Below are 14,471 nucleotides of genomic sequence, written 5' to 3' on the forward strand. Positions count from 1 at the left end.
AAGACACACATGCCTCAATTAGGCAATATCCTTTGAATACAACTAACTGTTCAATGGTCATTCATTAACCTGGAACACATCCATCCTGTAAACACTGATTCCAGATTCAAATAAATCTGTAAGTTCTAGTTTTATCATTACTTCTATTCCTTCTTGTACTTGCATAGTCTCGGAAACTTTGATGGTTCATAATTTTGCTGAAGAGAAAAAGGTCATTTTATTTGCTCCATCACTACAAAACACCTTCATTTTCAGACTTTTAAATAACAAACAGAATGATCAATAAACCCAATGAATTTTTCACCTCTACGTCATCTAATCCCTTATACTCCCCTGCGTACACACACATCTACTTGCCTACCTGCCTTTAACATCTGTCCACGTTCAAACTGTATCAAGTAAATTTTGTCATACAAACATCATTTAGTATGAAAGAATACTGTCCCATGTCCTTTAACAAAAGAAAATAGTCAGGATCGCAGGGTGGCAGCTCAGCGGTTAAGCGTCTGCCTTTGGCTTAGGGCGCAATCCTGGAGTCCGAGGATCGAGTACCACATCAGGCTTCCTGTATGAAGCCTGTTTCTCCCTCTGCCTACGTCTCTGCCTCTCTTTCTCTCTGTCTCTCTCATGAATAAATAAATAAAAATCTTAAAAAAAAAAAAAGATGGGGCGCCTGGGTGGCTCAGTGGTTAAGCTTCTGCCTTTGGTGATCCTGGAATCCCAGGATGGTGATCCTGGAATCCCGGGATCGAGTCCCACATCAGGCTCCCTGCGAGAAGCCTGCTTCTCCTTCTGCCTATGTCTCTGCCTCTCTCTCTCTCTCTCTGTGTCTCTCATGAATAAATATTTTTTAAAAAATAAAAAATAAATTAAAAAAAAAGAGAATGGTCTAGGTTCTTGTCTCAAAATACTGTTGTCTTTTTTTATACCTTCTTAAAAGAAAATTCAGTATTTTGGGCAATGGGAAATTAAAAACTAAAGGATGATAAAATAACAATGACTTATTTCACTACTGCAACATCCTTCTACACAATGTCACCATTCTTCTACTTTCTTGTAGCTTGGCATAATTGATAAATAATTACTAAGATGATGAAAAATAGCAAAATATTCAAGATAGCAGAAAAACTAGAACTATAAGTTCCTACCTTGTACTAGCCATTTTTTAAGTTAATTGTCACCCTTTTAAAGTGTTCTTTAGGGATCCCTGGGTGGCGCAGTGGTTTGGCGCCTGCCTTTGGCCCAGGGCGCGATCCTGGAGACCCGGGATCGAATCCCACATCGGGCTCCCGGTGCATGGAGCCTGCTTCTCCTTCTGCCTGTGTCTCTGCCTCTCTCTCTCTCTCTGTGACTATCATAAATAAATAAAAATTTAAAAAAAAAAAAAAAAGTGTTCTTTATGCTTTTTTGTTCACAACTGAAAACTTAAAGGAAAATAATAAAGAATAAATAGGGGCACCTAGGTGACTCAGTAAGTTAAGCATCAGCCTTCAGTTCAGGTCATGATCCTGATGGGACCTTGGGACAGAGCTCTGCTTTGGGCTCCCTACTCCCTACTCACCAGGGAGCCTGCTTCTCCCTCTCCCTCTGCCTCTGCCTCAGGCTGCAGCTCCCCCTGCTCCTGCTCTCAGGAGAGTGCATGTGCATGGCTGTGCACGCACTCTCTCAAAAAAATAAATAAAATCTTAAGAAAGAAGGAAGGATAAACAAGCCTCTAAAATACTGTTTATATACAGGACTACACTCTATCATGATATTTTAGAGTAAGAGCAATTAATACAAATCAGAAAAAGCATACTATACAATGAAAGGGAGAAAAAGCATGTTCTTATTTTCTAAAAGATACCCCAAAATCATACTATTCAAAGAAAATAATGCCTGGTTTTAGCAGATAATGCTATAAATCAAGAGTAAACACAACAGATAATAGGATAGATAACAAAGGTTGAGCAAGCAATAACAGACCACCTCAGTTTTTAAAAAATTAGACGTCATTGGGATGAATATAAGGCAGCAACAGCTGAGAAGAAAAAGATAGTATGTAAGGAGTAGAATGAAAACAATGTGCAAAACTGAGACTACTACAGTAAATACCTGTATATAAAGAGAATTCTTTCAATTCCATCAATGCGTCTTTCCTTTTTTTATTAAAAAAAAATACTTTATTTATTTATTCATGAGAGAGAGGTAGAGACATAGGCAGAGGTAGAAGCAGGCTCCCTGTGATGAGCCCAATGCTGGACTCCATTCAGGAACACCTGGATCATACCAAGCCAGGCAGACACTGAGCCACCCAAGCATCCCCAATGTGTCTAATTATCATACCAAGGAACACTAGCTTTAATGGACCAATGTGATGAAGAAACATGGCACTGTTAAGTGAGATTTATGAGGTAAATACCTAATACGTATTTCTTAAACAGAATGGGTAAAAACTATGCTGACTCACATTAATGATAAATCTTAGAAGTGTATTTCTAGACATAGAGAATTATTATCTTTAAAAATGGATAAAATCACTCTTAAATCTCCTTATGATTCCTGAATTTTACTAAATGAATTTTTATTAATAGAATGGGATTTCATAAAATGAATTATTTGCACTTAAATTCAAGTCCCATGTTGGGCCTAGAGCTTACTTTGAAGAAAAAAAAAAAAGGCAATTACCAAGTCCAAAAAAAAAAAAGATGTATGAAAACAAACTGAGCCCAATATATGCCTCTGCAGTGAAGAAGAAAATAATCTTCAATTTAGAATCTTAATATTGTCAAGTGAATATCAACCAAAATATGAAAACTACATTAGGAAGATGGGGAAAGGAGAAGTAGGAATGATTAATCTAAATCTTCATCAATTATAATGAGAAATAAGTAAAATTTAAAATTGTTTAAGCCATAGATAGCCATACAGAAATATGACTTAAAAACACTAAACAAAAAAACAAAACAAAACAAAACAAAAAACACTAAACACAGGGACACTTGGGTGGCTCAGTTGGTTAAGTGTCTAACTTTTGATTTGGGCTCAAGTCATGATCTCAGGGTTGTATTCGAGCCCTGCACTGAGCCCCACACTGGTCTCCTTGCTGAGTGTGGAATCTGCTTAAGATTCTCTCTCTCTCTCCCCCTCTCTCCCTTTGCCCCTTCCTCTGCTCTCACACACTCTCTAAAATAAATAATCTTAAAAAAAAAAAAAAACACACACACACACTAAATACCAGAGGAACCCATGAAAATAACTGGAAGGGCAGAGACACATAGGAAACACATCATTTTGTTTTTTCCTTGTAAGTCTTTTCAGTATTTTATCTATGTACACATATCATTTGGATAAACTTTTTAAAAGTAAAAGGTATTGTAAGCTTTAGAGGTTAGGAAGAATAAAAAAGGTATTTTTTGTTTTTAAACATGATAGTTAACCACACTCTGTGCCCCCTTAGCACTCTGGCATTATCAGATATGCCACATCCCTGTTAGAATGTATTGTGATTATAAGGTATTATAAATTAGAATATATCATGATTACTGACTTACATGTTTATCTCCCCACCAGAATATAAACTCATATGTCTTCTTTATCTCTCTTATTGTGATACAAGGCATATAGTAGGAAATCAGTAAATATTTGTTGCATGAACAACAAAAGTGTTAAAGACCCTATGAAACAGAATTACAGGATTAAAGTTCTAGGAAAGGTCTTAACAAAGAATCTAAATAAATTCTCTTGTTATCAAAAAAAATGAAACCAAGTCTGAATAAGTGACTTATTCAAGTTATCCAATTAACTAATGACTATGGTACTATAAAAACTTGGACAATCTGGCATATATTGTCCTTCACATGTCAACATGAATTTCCCACTGATGACAGGGAAACCATAGTTCAAATTCCAATACTTACTCCCAGAAATATCCCAATTTTATCATGTGTTAAAACATATTATGCCAGGAATTGCTCAAAATATGTAACCTGAAATTCAGATTCTTTTAATGCATTAAAGATAACCATCATATTCTAAACTTAAAATAATGCAATTAATTTCTGTGGCAATTAAAATAACATAGAATAACACAGGAAGATATCTAAACAAAATAGTTCTACAAACATTTCTAACTACACAAGTGCAATCAACTAACTTTGTGACCTAAGATATACCACTTAAACTCTCTGAATGTTTAAGAAAATCTTTAAATATGCAATTAGGTGTTAAAATAGTAGATTATAAATTATGCCAACCTAAAAAAATTATTTTATTAGGTTGCTGAAATATCCTGATTAGATGATGTACTTTTTAATCTGTGCCCTCTAAAAGTCTATTCCATGTTTCTAGTAAGTCTTTTTCATACTAGAAGAGTCACATCAAACACTATTCATTTTACATATTAATATATTTCACCTACCAATCTAATTAAGAAAACATTTACCATTGAAATCAGATTAATAAGCACTTAAAAAAGATGAAATATTTACTCATAAAAACTTCTTCAACTTCACACTAAGCAGGATAAAAAATAAAATAAACTTAATGCTTTTTATTTTAGTTACTTATGTCACAAAAGAATATGTTGGTTTTGTCTTTCATTCAAGAAATATTTATTATGCCTATGTTTTAGACATTAAGTACTACAAAGAAAAGAAAGAGCAAAAGTTCGTGCCCTCGTGGAACCTTCTATTAACTTTACAATTAAAACTATATAAGCATCTTATTATAAAAAAAATAAAATAAAATCATGTAATTCATAGTTGGCTGCCTACTTGACCGTAACCTCTGTAAAAGCAAGGACTATTCTTTTCCAAAACTGTATGCCCAACCTCTAGCACCCAGTAGGCATTTAAGTGTTTGCTGAATGATTTCCAAGATACAGAACTGCTTTTTCTAATAGAAGAACACTTGACTTAAATAATAATAATAAAACTTACTACATACCACTGATGTTGAGGTCATAATCTCCTGCTGTAATCACATTAGCTACTAATCCTTCTGCAGGCTGACTGCCAGAAACAACATCATTCAAAAGCTTCCGAATGGCTCCAGGCTGAGGTGGTTGGGTGATAATGTTGCTTACTGCTATCTTCAGATTTTTGATTACATGAAGCTGATTATTAGGATCTCTCATATGAACTTTAAAAAAAAAAAAAGGAAAAAGGCTTGAAATTCTACAGAATGCACAACCACTCAAATATTACAACAATAAACAATTGGGTTAATACTTCACAAAAAAGAATGCTCCAATCAGAAACCAGAAATTCCAAATGGAAGTCTTCCAGAAATACAACCAACTTAGAATATTTCCTTATATACCAAAACGGCTAGCTAGATAGTCTAACCTCCCACAATGCTACTGTTCACAACTTTCCTATCTGTAGGTCCTTTCCTTTCCCCTATGTTTGGAGTTGTCAGGGACCAATAACTATCCATACCAAATCCCTATTCTCCCCTCCCCCTCAGGCCAGTTCAGGGCAATGTGACCTGTGAGATCTGTGGTATCAACGCTGAACAGTAAGGGGAAGAAAGGGGAATTAAGTGCTGTGCATGGGCCTCCTCTGCTTCTCTTAATGTACTGCCTGCATTCTTAGCCCTACACTACCATCAAAAAAATAGTGCCCACCCTGGTGCAGGAGGATGATAAGTGGGGAGGTTGTGTATGCCCTGGAACATGAGGTATAATGAAAACTGTATTCTCTGCTCAATTTCCCCATGAACCTAAAACTACTCTAAAAAACTAAAATCTACTTAAAAATAAAAAATAAAAAAGCCCAGATCCCTTCTACAACCTCAATACCTCCTGACTCCACCCTGCCTTGCCTCAGCCTATGCAGGATTTTTAACTAGTGGTTCAAAACTTCTCCCTGAAGAATTGGTCTGCAGGACACCATATCAAGAAGACAGTGTCCACAGTGCACAGTAGGAAATGTGAGTATATTTTCACGTAAATATAATCGGACAAGATATTAGTTTTTATAACAGTATTAAAAGCAGTCCGTTATATTAAGGACTCAACTTTTAGAGTTAAATTTTACTTTAAATCATAACCCACCATATGGTACCTGGGTCATTCTAAACAACTTTTTAACTTATCTATGCTTCAATTTCCTCATCTCTAGCATGTAAGTCATGTCTCCTTCATAGGGCTATTTATTTTTTTAAGACTTTAGATGAGCTATTGTTAGATGAGACAGTAAGTGTAAAAGCACTGAGTACTACACCTGCCACATACATAATTATACAGTTAGGCACTCAAGAACTCATGACAGTGGCAGGTATCACATACAAATGAGGAAATTTTGGAAAATTGGCTCTGGGTACCTACCCATAAAAAATTGACACTTTTTTCTCAGGAGAGAATCTTTATATCAAGCTTTTAAGTTCAGGCCTGTTTATATTTTAATTAGTTACATCAAACATCTTCCTAAATTTCCTAGATGTCTTCTCTGTTGACGTCTAAATTTTTAACAAACATAAGACAATAATCTTTTAAAAATAGTACATATAAAAAAATATATAGTACATATAGTATAAATATGTGCACTTGTGTTGTAAGAATACATGTATAGCAACTATACATGCAAATTCCATTACAGTGATTGTCCCAAGATGAAAGATGGAAGAAATGTGGGGAAGGGGACTTCAATTGTTTAATGTTTGATTTTTTTTTTTTTTTAATATTCATGAAAGAGACAGAGAGAAAGGCAAAGACACAGGCAGAGGGAGAAGTAGGCTCCCCACAGGGATCCTGATGCAGGATTCAATCCCAGGACTCCCGGATCACGACCTGAGTCGAAGGCAAACGCTCAACCATTGAGCTACCCAGGTGCCCTGATTCTTTTTTTTAAAGGAAAGGAAAAAATACAATGTAAATAGGACAAGAAGATTAGTTGGTTCTGTGTAGTGAGGAACTGGATATTAAGAAATTGTCTTCCCTGAATTGTTTTTCTAATTTAAATAAACACACACAAGCCTCTTCCCCTAATTAAACGTCTCAGCTCCTCTAGCTATGAAATAGAGAAAATGAAAATACTATGTTACATTTCTGATATTTTAAGAACATATTGTACAAATATTCTCCCTAAACTTGGTCCATAATTGTCAAATAACATAAGTAGTCATGTGTGTATTAAATGTCTCTCAAAATTTTAAATAGGCTAATTATCTTTTGGTATTCCCTAAGAGTTAACACACACAAAAAAGACATTTTACGGGTGCCTAGCTGGCTCAGTCCACAAAGCATATGACTTTTGGTCTGGGGTGGGGGGGAAATGTGAGTTCAAGCCGCATGTTGAGGGTAAAGTTTACTTGAAAAAAAAAAAAAGACATTCTAGCTTTGCCCTATGTTCAGAGTGAGTTTATCATTTATTAGGTAATCCTAATAAATCTGGAAATGAATTAACAGATGTGGCAGCCAGCTTCTGAAATGGTCCCCCAATGATCCCATTTTTTGTGTTACACTCTTGTGTAATCCCTTCCCACATCCTAGAATTGGTATATGTGACCAATAGAACACAGCAAAAGCAAGGGTCTAGGGGTGCCTGGGTGGCTCAGTCTGTTAAGTGTCTGCTTTCGGCTCAGGTCATGATCCCAGAGTCCTGAGACCGAGCCCCACATCGGGCTCCTTGTTCAGTGTGGAGCCTGATTCACCCTCTCTCTCTGCTTGCTGTTCCCCTCACTTGTGCATATGCGCGCTCTCTGTCAAATAAAATCTTAAAAAAAAAAAAAAGGCAAGGGTATATTACTTCTGAAAAACATTATGAGTACAGCTCTTATCTTGGGTTCTTTCATCACTCCCTCTGAGTCAATCTAACTGTTGTACCATGGGGATACTCAGAGAGCCTGTGGAGAGGCCTACATGGCACAGAACAGAGATCTCAGGACAACATCTACTGTGGAAATGGGACTTGCCAACAATCACAACTGAGCTTGGAAGCAGATCCTCCAGCCCCTGATGACTATACTATAGTCTCCTGACAGCTCCACTGCACCTCAAGAGAGATCCTGGGCTAGAATCACCCAGCTAAGCCAGATTCCTGAGAAACTGAGATATAATAAATGCTTTTTTTCCCCCAAGGTACTAAATTTTTGAATAATTTGTTATGCAACAATAGATAAGTAAAGCATGGGAATATCACAAAATTAACCTAATAAAGAGAAGATAAAAGCTAAGAATGATTAAGAGAAATGCTCTTTAAAAAGCACACACAAAAAAATTCAAAAGCTTGGCTTCATTAAGAATTAAGAATACACCACAAAAACTAACTTTATCACATAACATCTCAATTTCAAAATGAAATTCAGCTGTCACTGTCTTATCTTTATAGGTTACCAGAGAATTTCTTGAATACTGTATTATGAAGTAACATCCTACTATGTACAGTTCCATGGAATACTCTTTTCTCAAGCTAGTTAAGAGTTGTTTCAGAAAAATCAATTCCAGGTTCAAATAAATTTGAGAAATATATGATTAAGGTTTTTTTTTTAAGATTTTATTTATTTATTCATGAGAGACAGAGAGAGAGAGAGAGAGAGAGAGAGAGAGGCAGAGACCCAGGCAGAGGGAGAAGCAGGCTCCATGCAGGAAGCCTGATGTGAGAATTGATCCCTGGACCCCGGGATCACATCCTGAGCCAAAGGCAGACAGAAGCTCAACTGATGAGCCACCCAGGTGCCCCTAGATTAAGTTTTTAAAAGGTCTCTTTATACAGGTCTTCCCAGAGCCTTTAATGTGCTAAACAACACTGTAATTCTAACACATCTATTTGAAGCAAACATATCTGATCACACATCAGGTATTCTTTGAATATATATTTAAAAATTAAATAATATCTTTTATGTTTTTACCCAGCATGAGAAACTTTAATGTATAAATCAAACCTCAACTGCTGGAAAAAAGTCGTAACTTGTACAAAAATGACACAAGCATGTTATCTGAAGTTTGAAGGCTTGACTTGAATTTATCCAAAGTTTGGTACTTGAAAAACTTGCAGGCTAATTACCTGGTTACATTACCACAGTAGTTAAGACTTAAAGAATGAAATTTTTTTTGATGAAGTACTTCCAACCTTTTAAAAGAAACTTAAGAAAACTAGACGCAGGGATGCCTTGGGGTGGCTCAGTGGTTGAGCTCTGCCTTCAGCTCAGGGTGTGATCCTGGAGTTCCAGGACTGAGTCCTTAATTGGGCTCCCTGTATGGAGTCTGCTTCTCCCTCTGCCTGTGTGTCTCTGCCGCACGCGCGCTCGTGCGCGCTCTCTCTCTCTCTCTCTCTCTCATGAGTAAATAAAATCAAGAAAGAAAGAAAGAAAGAAAGAAAGAAAGAAAGAAAGAAAGAAAGGAAGGAAGGAAGGAAGGAAGGAAGGAAAGAAAGAAAGAAAGAAAGAAAGAAAGAAAGAAAGAAAGAAAGAAAGAAAACTAGATGCAGTAAGTACCCTTCAAAAGTCCTTCAGAAAATATTCAAGATTTATATAAAAATTACATTCTATTCTTTTTAAACCCTTAAATAAGTTTAATCCATTTAAAAATAATAATATATACCTTTTGAAAGTAAAAGTTTTGAAGTTTTGAAGTTTTAACTTTCAAAGTTGGTGTTTAAGTGAAATTATTTAAGTCTTATAAATGTCTAAATGATGCACTGAAACCCTGTTTAGAATTATTGAAGAACTATCACTATGAGAACAAAAACAGTGAGGTTTGATTAAGTAATTATGTGACCACTACTCTCCGTAATAGATGGCCAGTGGAAATTTCTCAAGCAGTATTAAGATTACAAACTTTGTGTTGAAATGATAAATATATGTTAAGTTTCAAACATATATCTAGCATAATGATGAGAAGAATATATATAATCACCATTATTTAATAAAAAGCAGTACTTGTTGAATTTTAAAAAATATATCCAAGGAATCTAGAATGGCTCTCCACTGCCTAATACGTAAGTTTAAACTCTATTTTTAAAGTCCTATATATGCATGGTATTCAAATTTGTTTTATCAACCCTCCCTCAGTACAGCTTTAAACCATAAGTTTTCCTACTGAAACCTTAAAAAAAAAAAAAAAAAAAAGTCCCCTGGAAATATTCAACAGTTTTGATCTCAAATACTCATAGGCCACTAAAGGAGTCCTATCACTTTTTTTTAACATTCCTTTCTCCTCCTAAGGAAATTTTAGCTGTTTTGGTTAGTTGTATTCTTAAAGTATGCGTTTGAAGTTATATTCTCATGCCTCATTGCCTAAAGATAAGCAGCTAAGAGAAATCCTCACACTTGAAACAAAAAAAGTAGCATTTTCTACATGGCAAAGAACCCCAAAATTTACTGACCAGCAAAAAATTGAACACAGGCAAATTAAGTCCTTTTCACTGAATTTCTAATGCCACCGCCAAAGTCTATACCCTAAACATCTTAAACTTTGAAATGGTTATCAACTCCTACTTACCCTTATAGACCACATAATTCTAATCTCCCTAATTTAATGCCCTTGTTCAAGAATCTATGAGTGCCATATACTTAACCATTAGATAAGAAATCCAAAATTCCCTTCCTAGAATTCAAGACCCTTCCTTATCTAGGCATCTTCCCTTATTATCCTGTACTCTGATAGGGATAATTTCCTCACTGTTCCCCAACCACTCAGTCATAACATACCTTTTGGCCATGCCATTCTAACCTCACTCCCCTCGTCAACAGGAAATGCTGGCACTCTTTCTCTCCACCAACTCTCTACTTAACCTTGGAATTATATTCCTTCCCTTAACCTTTTGCCTTTTACAGAATGAAATCAGAATATTGAAGTGAGCTCCTATTCACTGCTCTATTCAATACCAGCCAGATGTAGCTATTGGGCAACATAAATCGTCTAAATATCTAGATGCACACCAAAGTTCAAAGACGTGGCAATAGAAAAAGAATGTAAAATACTAAGATGTTTTATATTGTTGATATGTTGAAATGTAACATTTTGGAAATATTAAAACTAATTTCACTGGGTTTTTTAACTTTGTTTTATAATGTGACTACTAAATAATTTAAAATTATATATATGACTCACATATTTCTACTGGACAGCACTGCTCTCTAGTATGAATAAACAATCCTATTGCCAGGAGAGGAGTTAAGGACACCTTGAGTCACACTGCCTGTTTTTAAATCTTTCTCACACGAAATACTGTGGACAAAAAAAAAAAAAAAAAATACTGTGGACAAGTTAACATCTCTATGCTCAACGTCCTCAAATTTTAAAGTGGTGATAACAGTTATCTACCCCATAGGATTCAATGAGAACTAAGAGAAAAGCTAAATACAGCAGGTATCGGATATTAGCATTATTATTCTTTATTAACAAAGCAGGAAAGGGCATACACATCAAAGTCAAACAGATTCTCACTTTTTAAAGAATTTAAGAATATAGGGTACTTTGTTCTTGTTGATTTAGTAGAACACAAAGAGTACAAGCTGAAGAAATCCAAGAGTTCCTAAACTTTTTTATTTTTATTATTTTTTTTTTTTGGAGAGTTCCCACCCTCCTTTAAATAATAAAGTGAACTTATGGAGCTATTCTCCCAAAGAATACACACCCGTGGCATGTAAATACATAAACTCATGCCACAGCGCTTTTTGTGGAGAAATCATCATAATCAAATAAACATCACAACCGTTGGCTTGACGCAGTCTGGTTACAGAACCCTTCGCTTTACACACACCTTAACAAAAGAACCTAACCTATACTTTGCTATGCTGTTTACAAAGGCAGATACACTGGTTAAATACTCAGTAGTTTTATTATGCTTATTTTTCCCTAATAAAGAATCTAAAGGTGGAGAAAACAGGTAGCTCTTAAATAAAAGACTCATTTCTCCCGCTGGCTAAACTTTTATCCGAAAAACTAAATTTCCAAGGCTTTACTATTCCTATAAATCTATTCAACTCCAACTATCTAGATTAATTACAATATGTCCTTACTTCCTCGTCCCTCGGGCAAAAGGCCATTACAAAGTATTACTTTTCTAACTTTTTTTCGGGAGAGGTTTCACATTATATATTTATGAAAATGTTCACATTTTCGGGCAGCCTGGGTGGCTCAGCGGTTTGGCGCTGCCTTCAGCCCAGGGTGTGATCCTGGGGACCAGGGATCGAGTCCCACGTCGGGCTCCCTGCATGGAGCCTGCTTCTCCCTCTGCCTCTCTCTCTCTCTCTCTGTGTGTGTGTTTCTCATGAACAAATAAATAAAATCTTTAAAAAAAAATGTTCACATTTTCAAAGAAAAAAGAAACAAAACAACAGAAGATTAGGAAGAGGCCCCGTTACCAGAAGAATGTAATATTCAAGAGAACTTTGGAAGTCCAGTTTTAACACCCAGAGAGAGATGATCGGTCTTCTCCAGGAAGACCTCATCGGTCTAAGAGGCAGCATCTTCCTACCCTTCCCTGCCCTAGCAACTTAACTTCCTAATTCCCTCCCTGTGGCCGCTGAAACCGTCTCAACGCGCTTCTCAGGGGTCATGGTTTTCTTGACACTAATTACCCAACAGCCCGGCTCGTCCGGGTCAGCAGGAAAGCGCCTAGGGAACCTGGAGGTTAGGACCGCGCTGTCTTGACAACCTCCCTCGTGGCCCCTCCCCCAGCCGCCGCGGGGGACGCCGCGCGGCCCCAGCCCCGGACGCCACTCGACGGGCTCCGAGGTGTAAACATCGCCCTCCTCTTCCCGGCCCGCTCCCAACTTCCTTCTCCCGGCCCGGCTTTCACGGAGCACAGCGAAAAAGGGAGGAGACCACATACCCTCCGAAGTGAGGCGAGAGAAGGGCTTAAGCAACTCCGCGAAGCTAAGGTGATTGAGACGAGTGAGCCGCTCGGCTTCGTCGCTGCACAGAGCGGCGACACAGGGGACGAAGGAGTCCGGGATGAGCTCCTGCACCGATTGTACACACTGGGCCATCGCCGCGGCCCGAGCGGCGGCGGCGCCCGCCCTCCGGCCCACTGTCTGAGGCCGATCCTGCCGCTGCAGCAGCTCCTGCCGCCGCCCGCCGGCCTAGCCCGGCCGGGCGGGGCTCCGCACTGAAGCCTGGAGACCAATGGAAGGAACAGACGCCGCTGCCTCGGCTCCCGGGCACACGCCACCGACCCCTCCCCGGCACCGCCGCTCCTCAGGGCTCGCCCCGGCGTCTTCGCATTCCACCTGGATAGGTGGAGCCGCCGACAAACGCCACTTAGTCTTCCCGACGGCAAAACCTTGGTCACTGCCCGGCCGGAACCGCCATGTTGAGGCCGAACCCTGACCCACCGGCAGTACCCGTCCCGGCAGGCCCCGCGCTCGCCCCTCACGTGACGGTATTAGAGGAGGAGATGGGGCGGGGGAGGGGAGCCGAGGAGAGGGAAGCGAAGAGCTACGGAGGCCGGTTGGGAGGCCGGCGCCGGAAATGGTGCGATGGGTGGGCCTCTGCCGGGTGGGGCGGGGCTACAAGCGCGGTGGGCGGGGCCGAGCGGGAGACGCGCGACTTTAGGCCTGGTTCTCACGCCCGCCATTGGCAAAGCCGAGAGAGGTGCCAGGGGCACGCGTGCGGGTCGGCGTTCGGGATCCGCGACGTCACGGTGGGCGGGGCCTGTTTGCCCCCCCGCCCCCCCAGGCTCTCCCTAGAAACCGGCAAGTCCTGTGGTTGTTGGCGCTCGGGGTAGAGCGGCAAAGGATACCTGCTCGGGGAAGGGTGGTTCCCGTGGCGCCGGCCTGAACAGACCTGGTATCACTTAAATACAATTTTAGAAACGCACTACCACGGGGCGCCTGCGTGGCTCAGCCGTTGGGCCTCTGCCTTTGGCTCAGGTCGTGATCCCAGCGTCCTGGGATCGAGTCCCGCATCGGGCTTCCCACGGGGAGCCTGCTTCTCCCTCCGCCTATGTCTCTACCTCTCTTGTTGTGTCTCTCACGAGTGAATTTTTAAAACAACAGAAACGGACTACTGCGATCGTGGAGTCAACCAGCGAGCAGAAGTGTGCTCCCGTGGGTGCTGCAATTTACACCAGTGTGAGGGAGGACTCTTGAGCTCCTGCGTCTTTGTTGGTCGCAGGCTGAGTTTGCTTGCAAATACCTGAGTCTCCCCTGCAGCCGCATCCGTGTTTTCACGGTGCTAGGAGGTTTCCTTCGCAGCGATGGAGGTGTGGGGAGCCAGTAATTCCTTACCAAACGGGAGTCCTAAACTGGCTGCCTCTCTTAGCTTCCCTTTTCTAGCTTGTTCCTTTACAGAAGTAGAAGTGAATGAAAGGGATTCTATTCCCGTGTCACGGAATTGGCTTGGATTCCTTCCGAATTATTTGCCAGAAATAGAAAGCAAGAAGTACAACGCCACATCGTGGTTTTATGCTACCTTGACTTAATAAAGGAGGCTTCCCCAACACCAGTATCTCGAATCTGTCGGATTGTTTGGCACCTTGAGGTTTTTACTGTGGTAAGGATATGACAGGCAAGAGGTATGCCTTCCTCCTGTAAATTGAGAG

General features: G+C 39.4%; 1 protein-coding gene across 4 annotated transcripts in view; it reads right to left on the reverse strand.

The window, feature by feature from the left end:
* TRAPPC8 (trafficking protein particle complex subunit 8) overlaps positions 1-13,300 on the reverse strand; it is an 89,409-nt gene extending 76,109 nt beyond the window's left edge. For 3 of the 4 annotated variants that reach the window (XM_025996922.2, XM_025996923.2, XM_025996921.2), the window contains exons 1-2: positions 12,762-13,289; positions 4,927-5,121 (exon numbers count right to left, since the gene is read on the reverse strand). In XM_025996922.2, the coding sequence (XP_025852707.1) occupies positions 4,927-5,121; positions 12,762-12,918 (352 nt within the window). In that variant the 5' untranslated portion in view covers positions 12,919-13,289. Of the gene's footprint in view, positions 1-4,926; positions 5,122-12,761 lie in introns of all 4 variants that reach the window. The other variant, XM_025996924.2, reaches the window with a different exon arrangement.
* Positions 13,301-14,471: the final 1,171 nt, after the last annotated feature.

Source organism: Vulpes vulpes, chromosome 13, assembly GCF_048418805.1.
Source record: "Vulpes vulpes isolate BD-2025 chromosome 13, VulVul3, whole genome shotgun sequence".
In the NCBI taxonomy this organism is placed as follows: Eukaryota; Metazoa; Chordata; class Mammalia; order Carnivora; family Canidae; genus Vulpes; species Vulpes vulpes.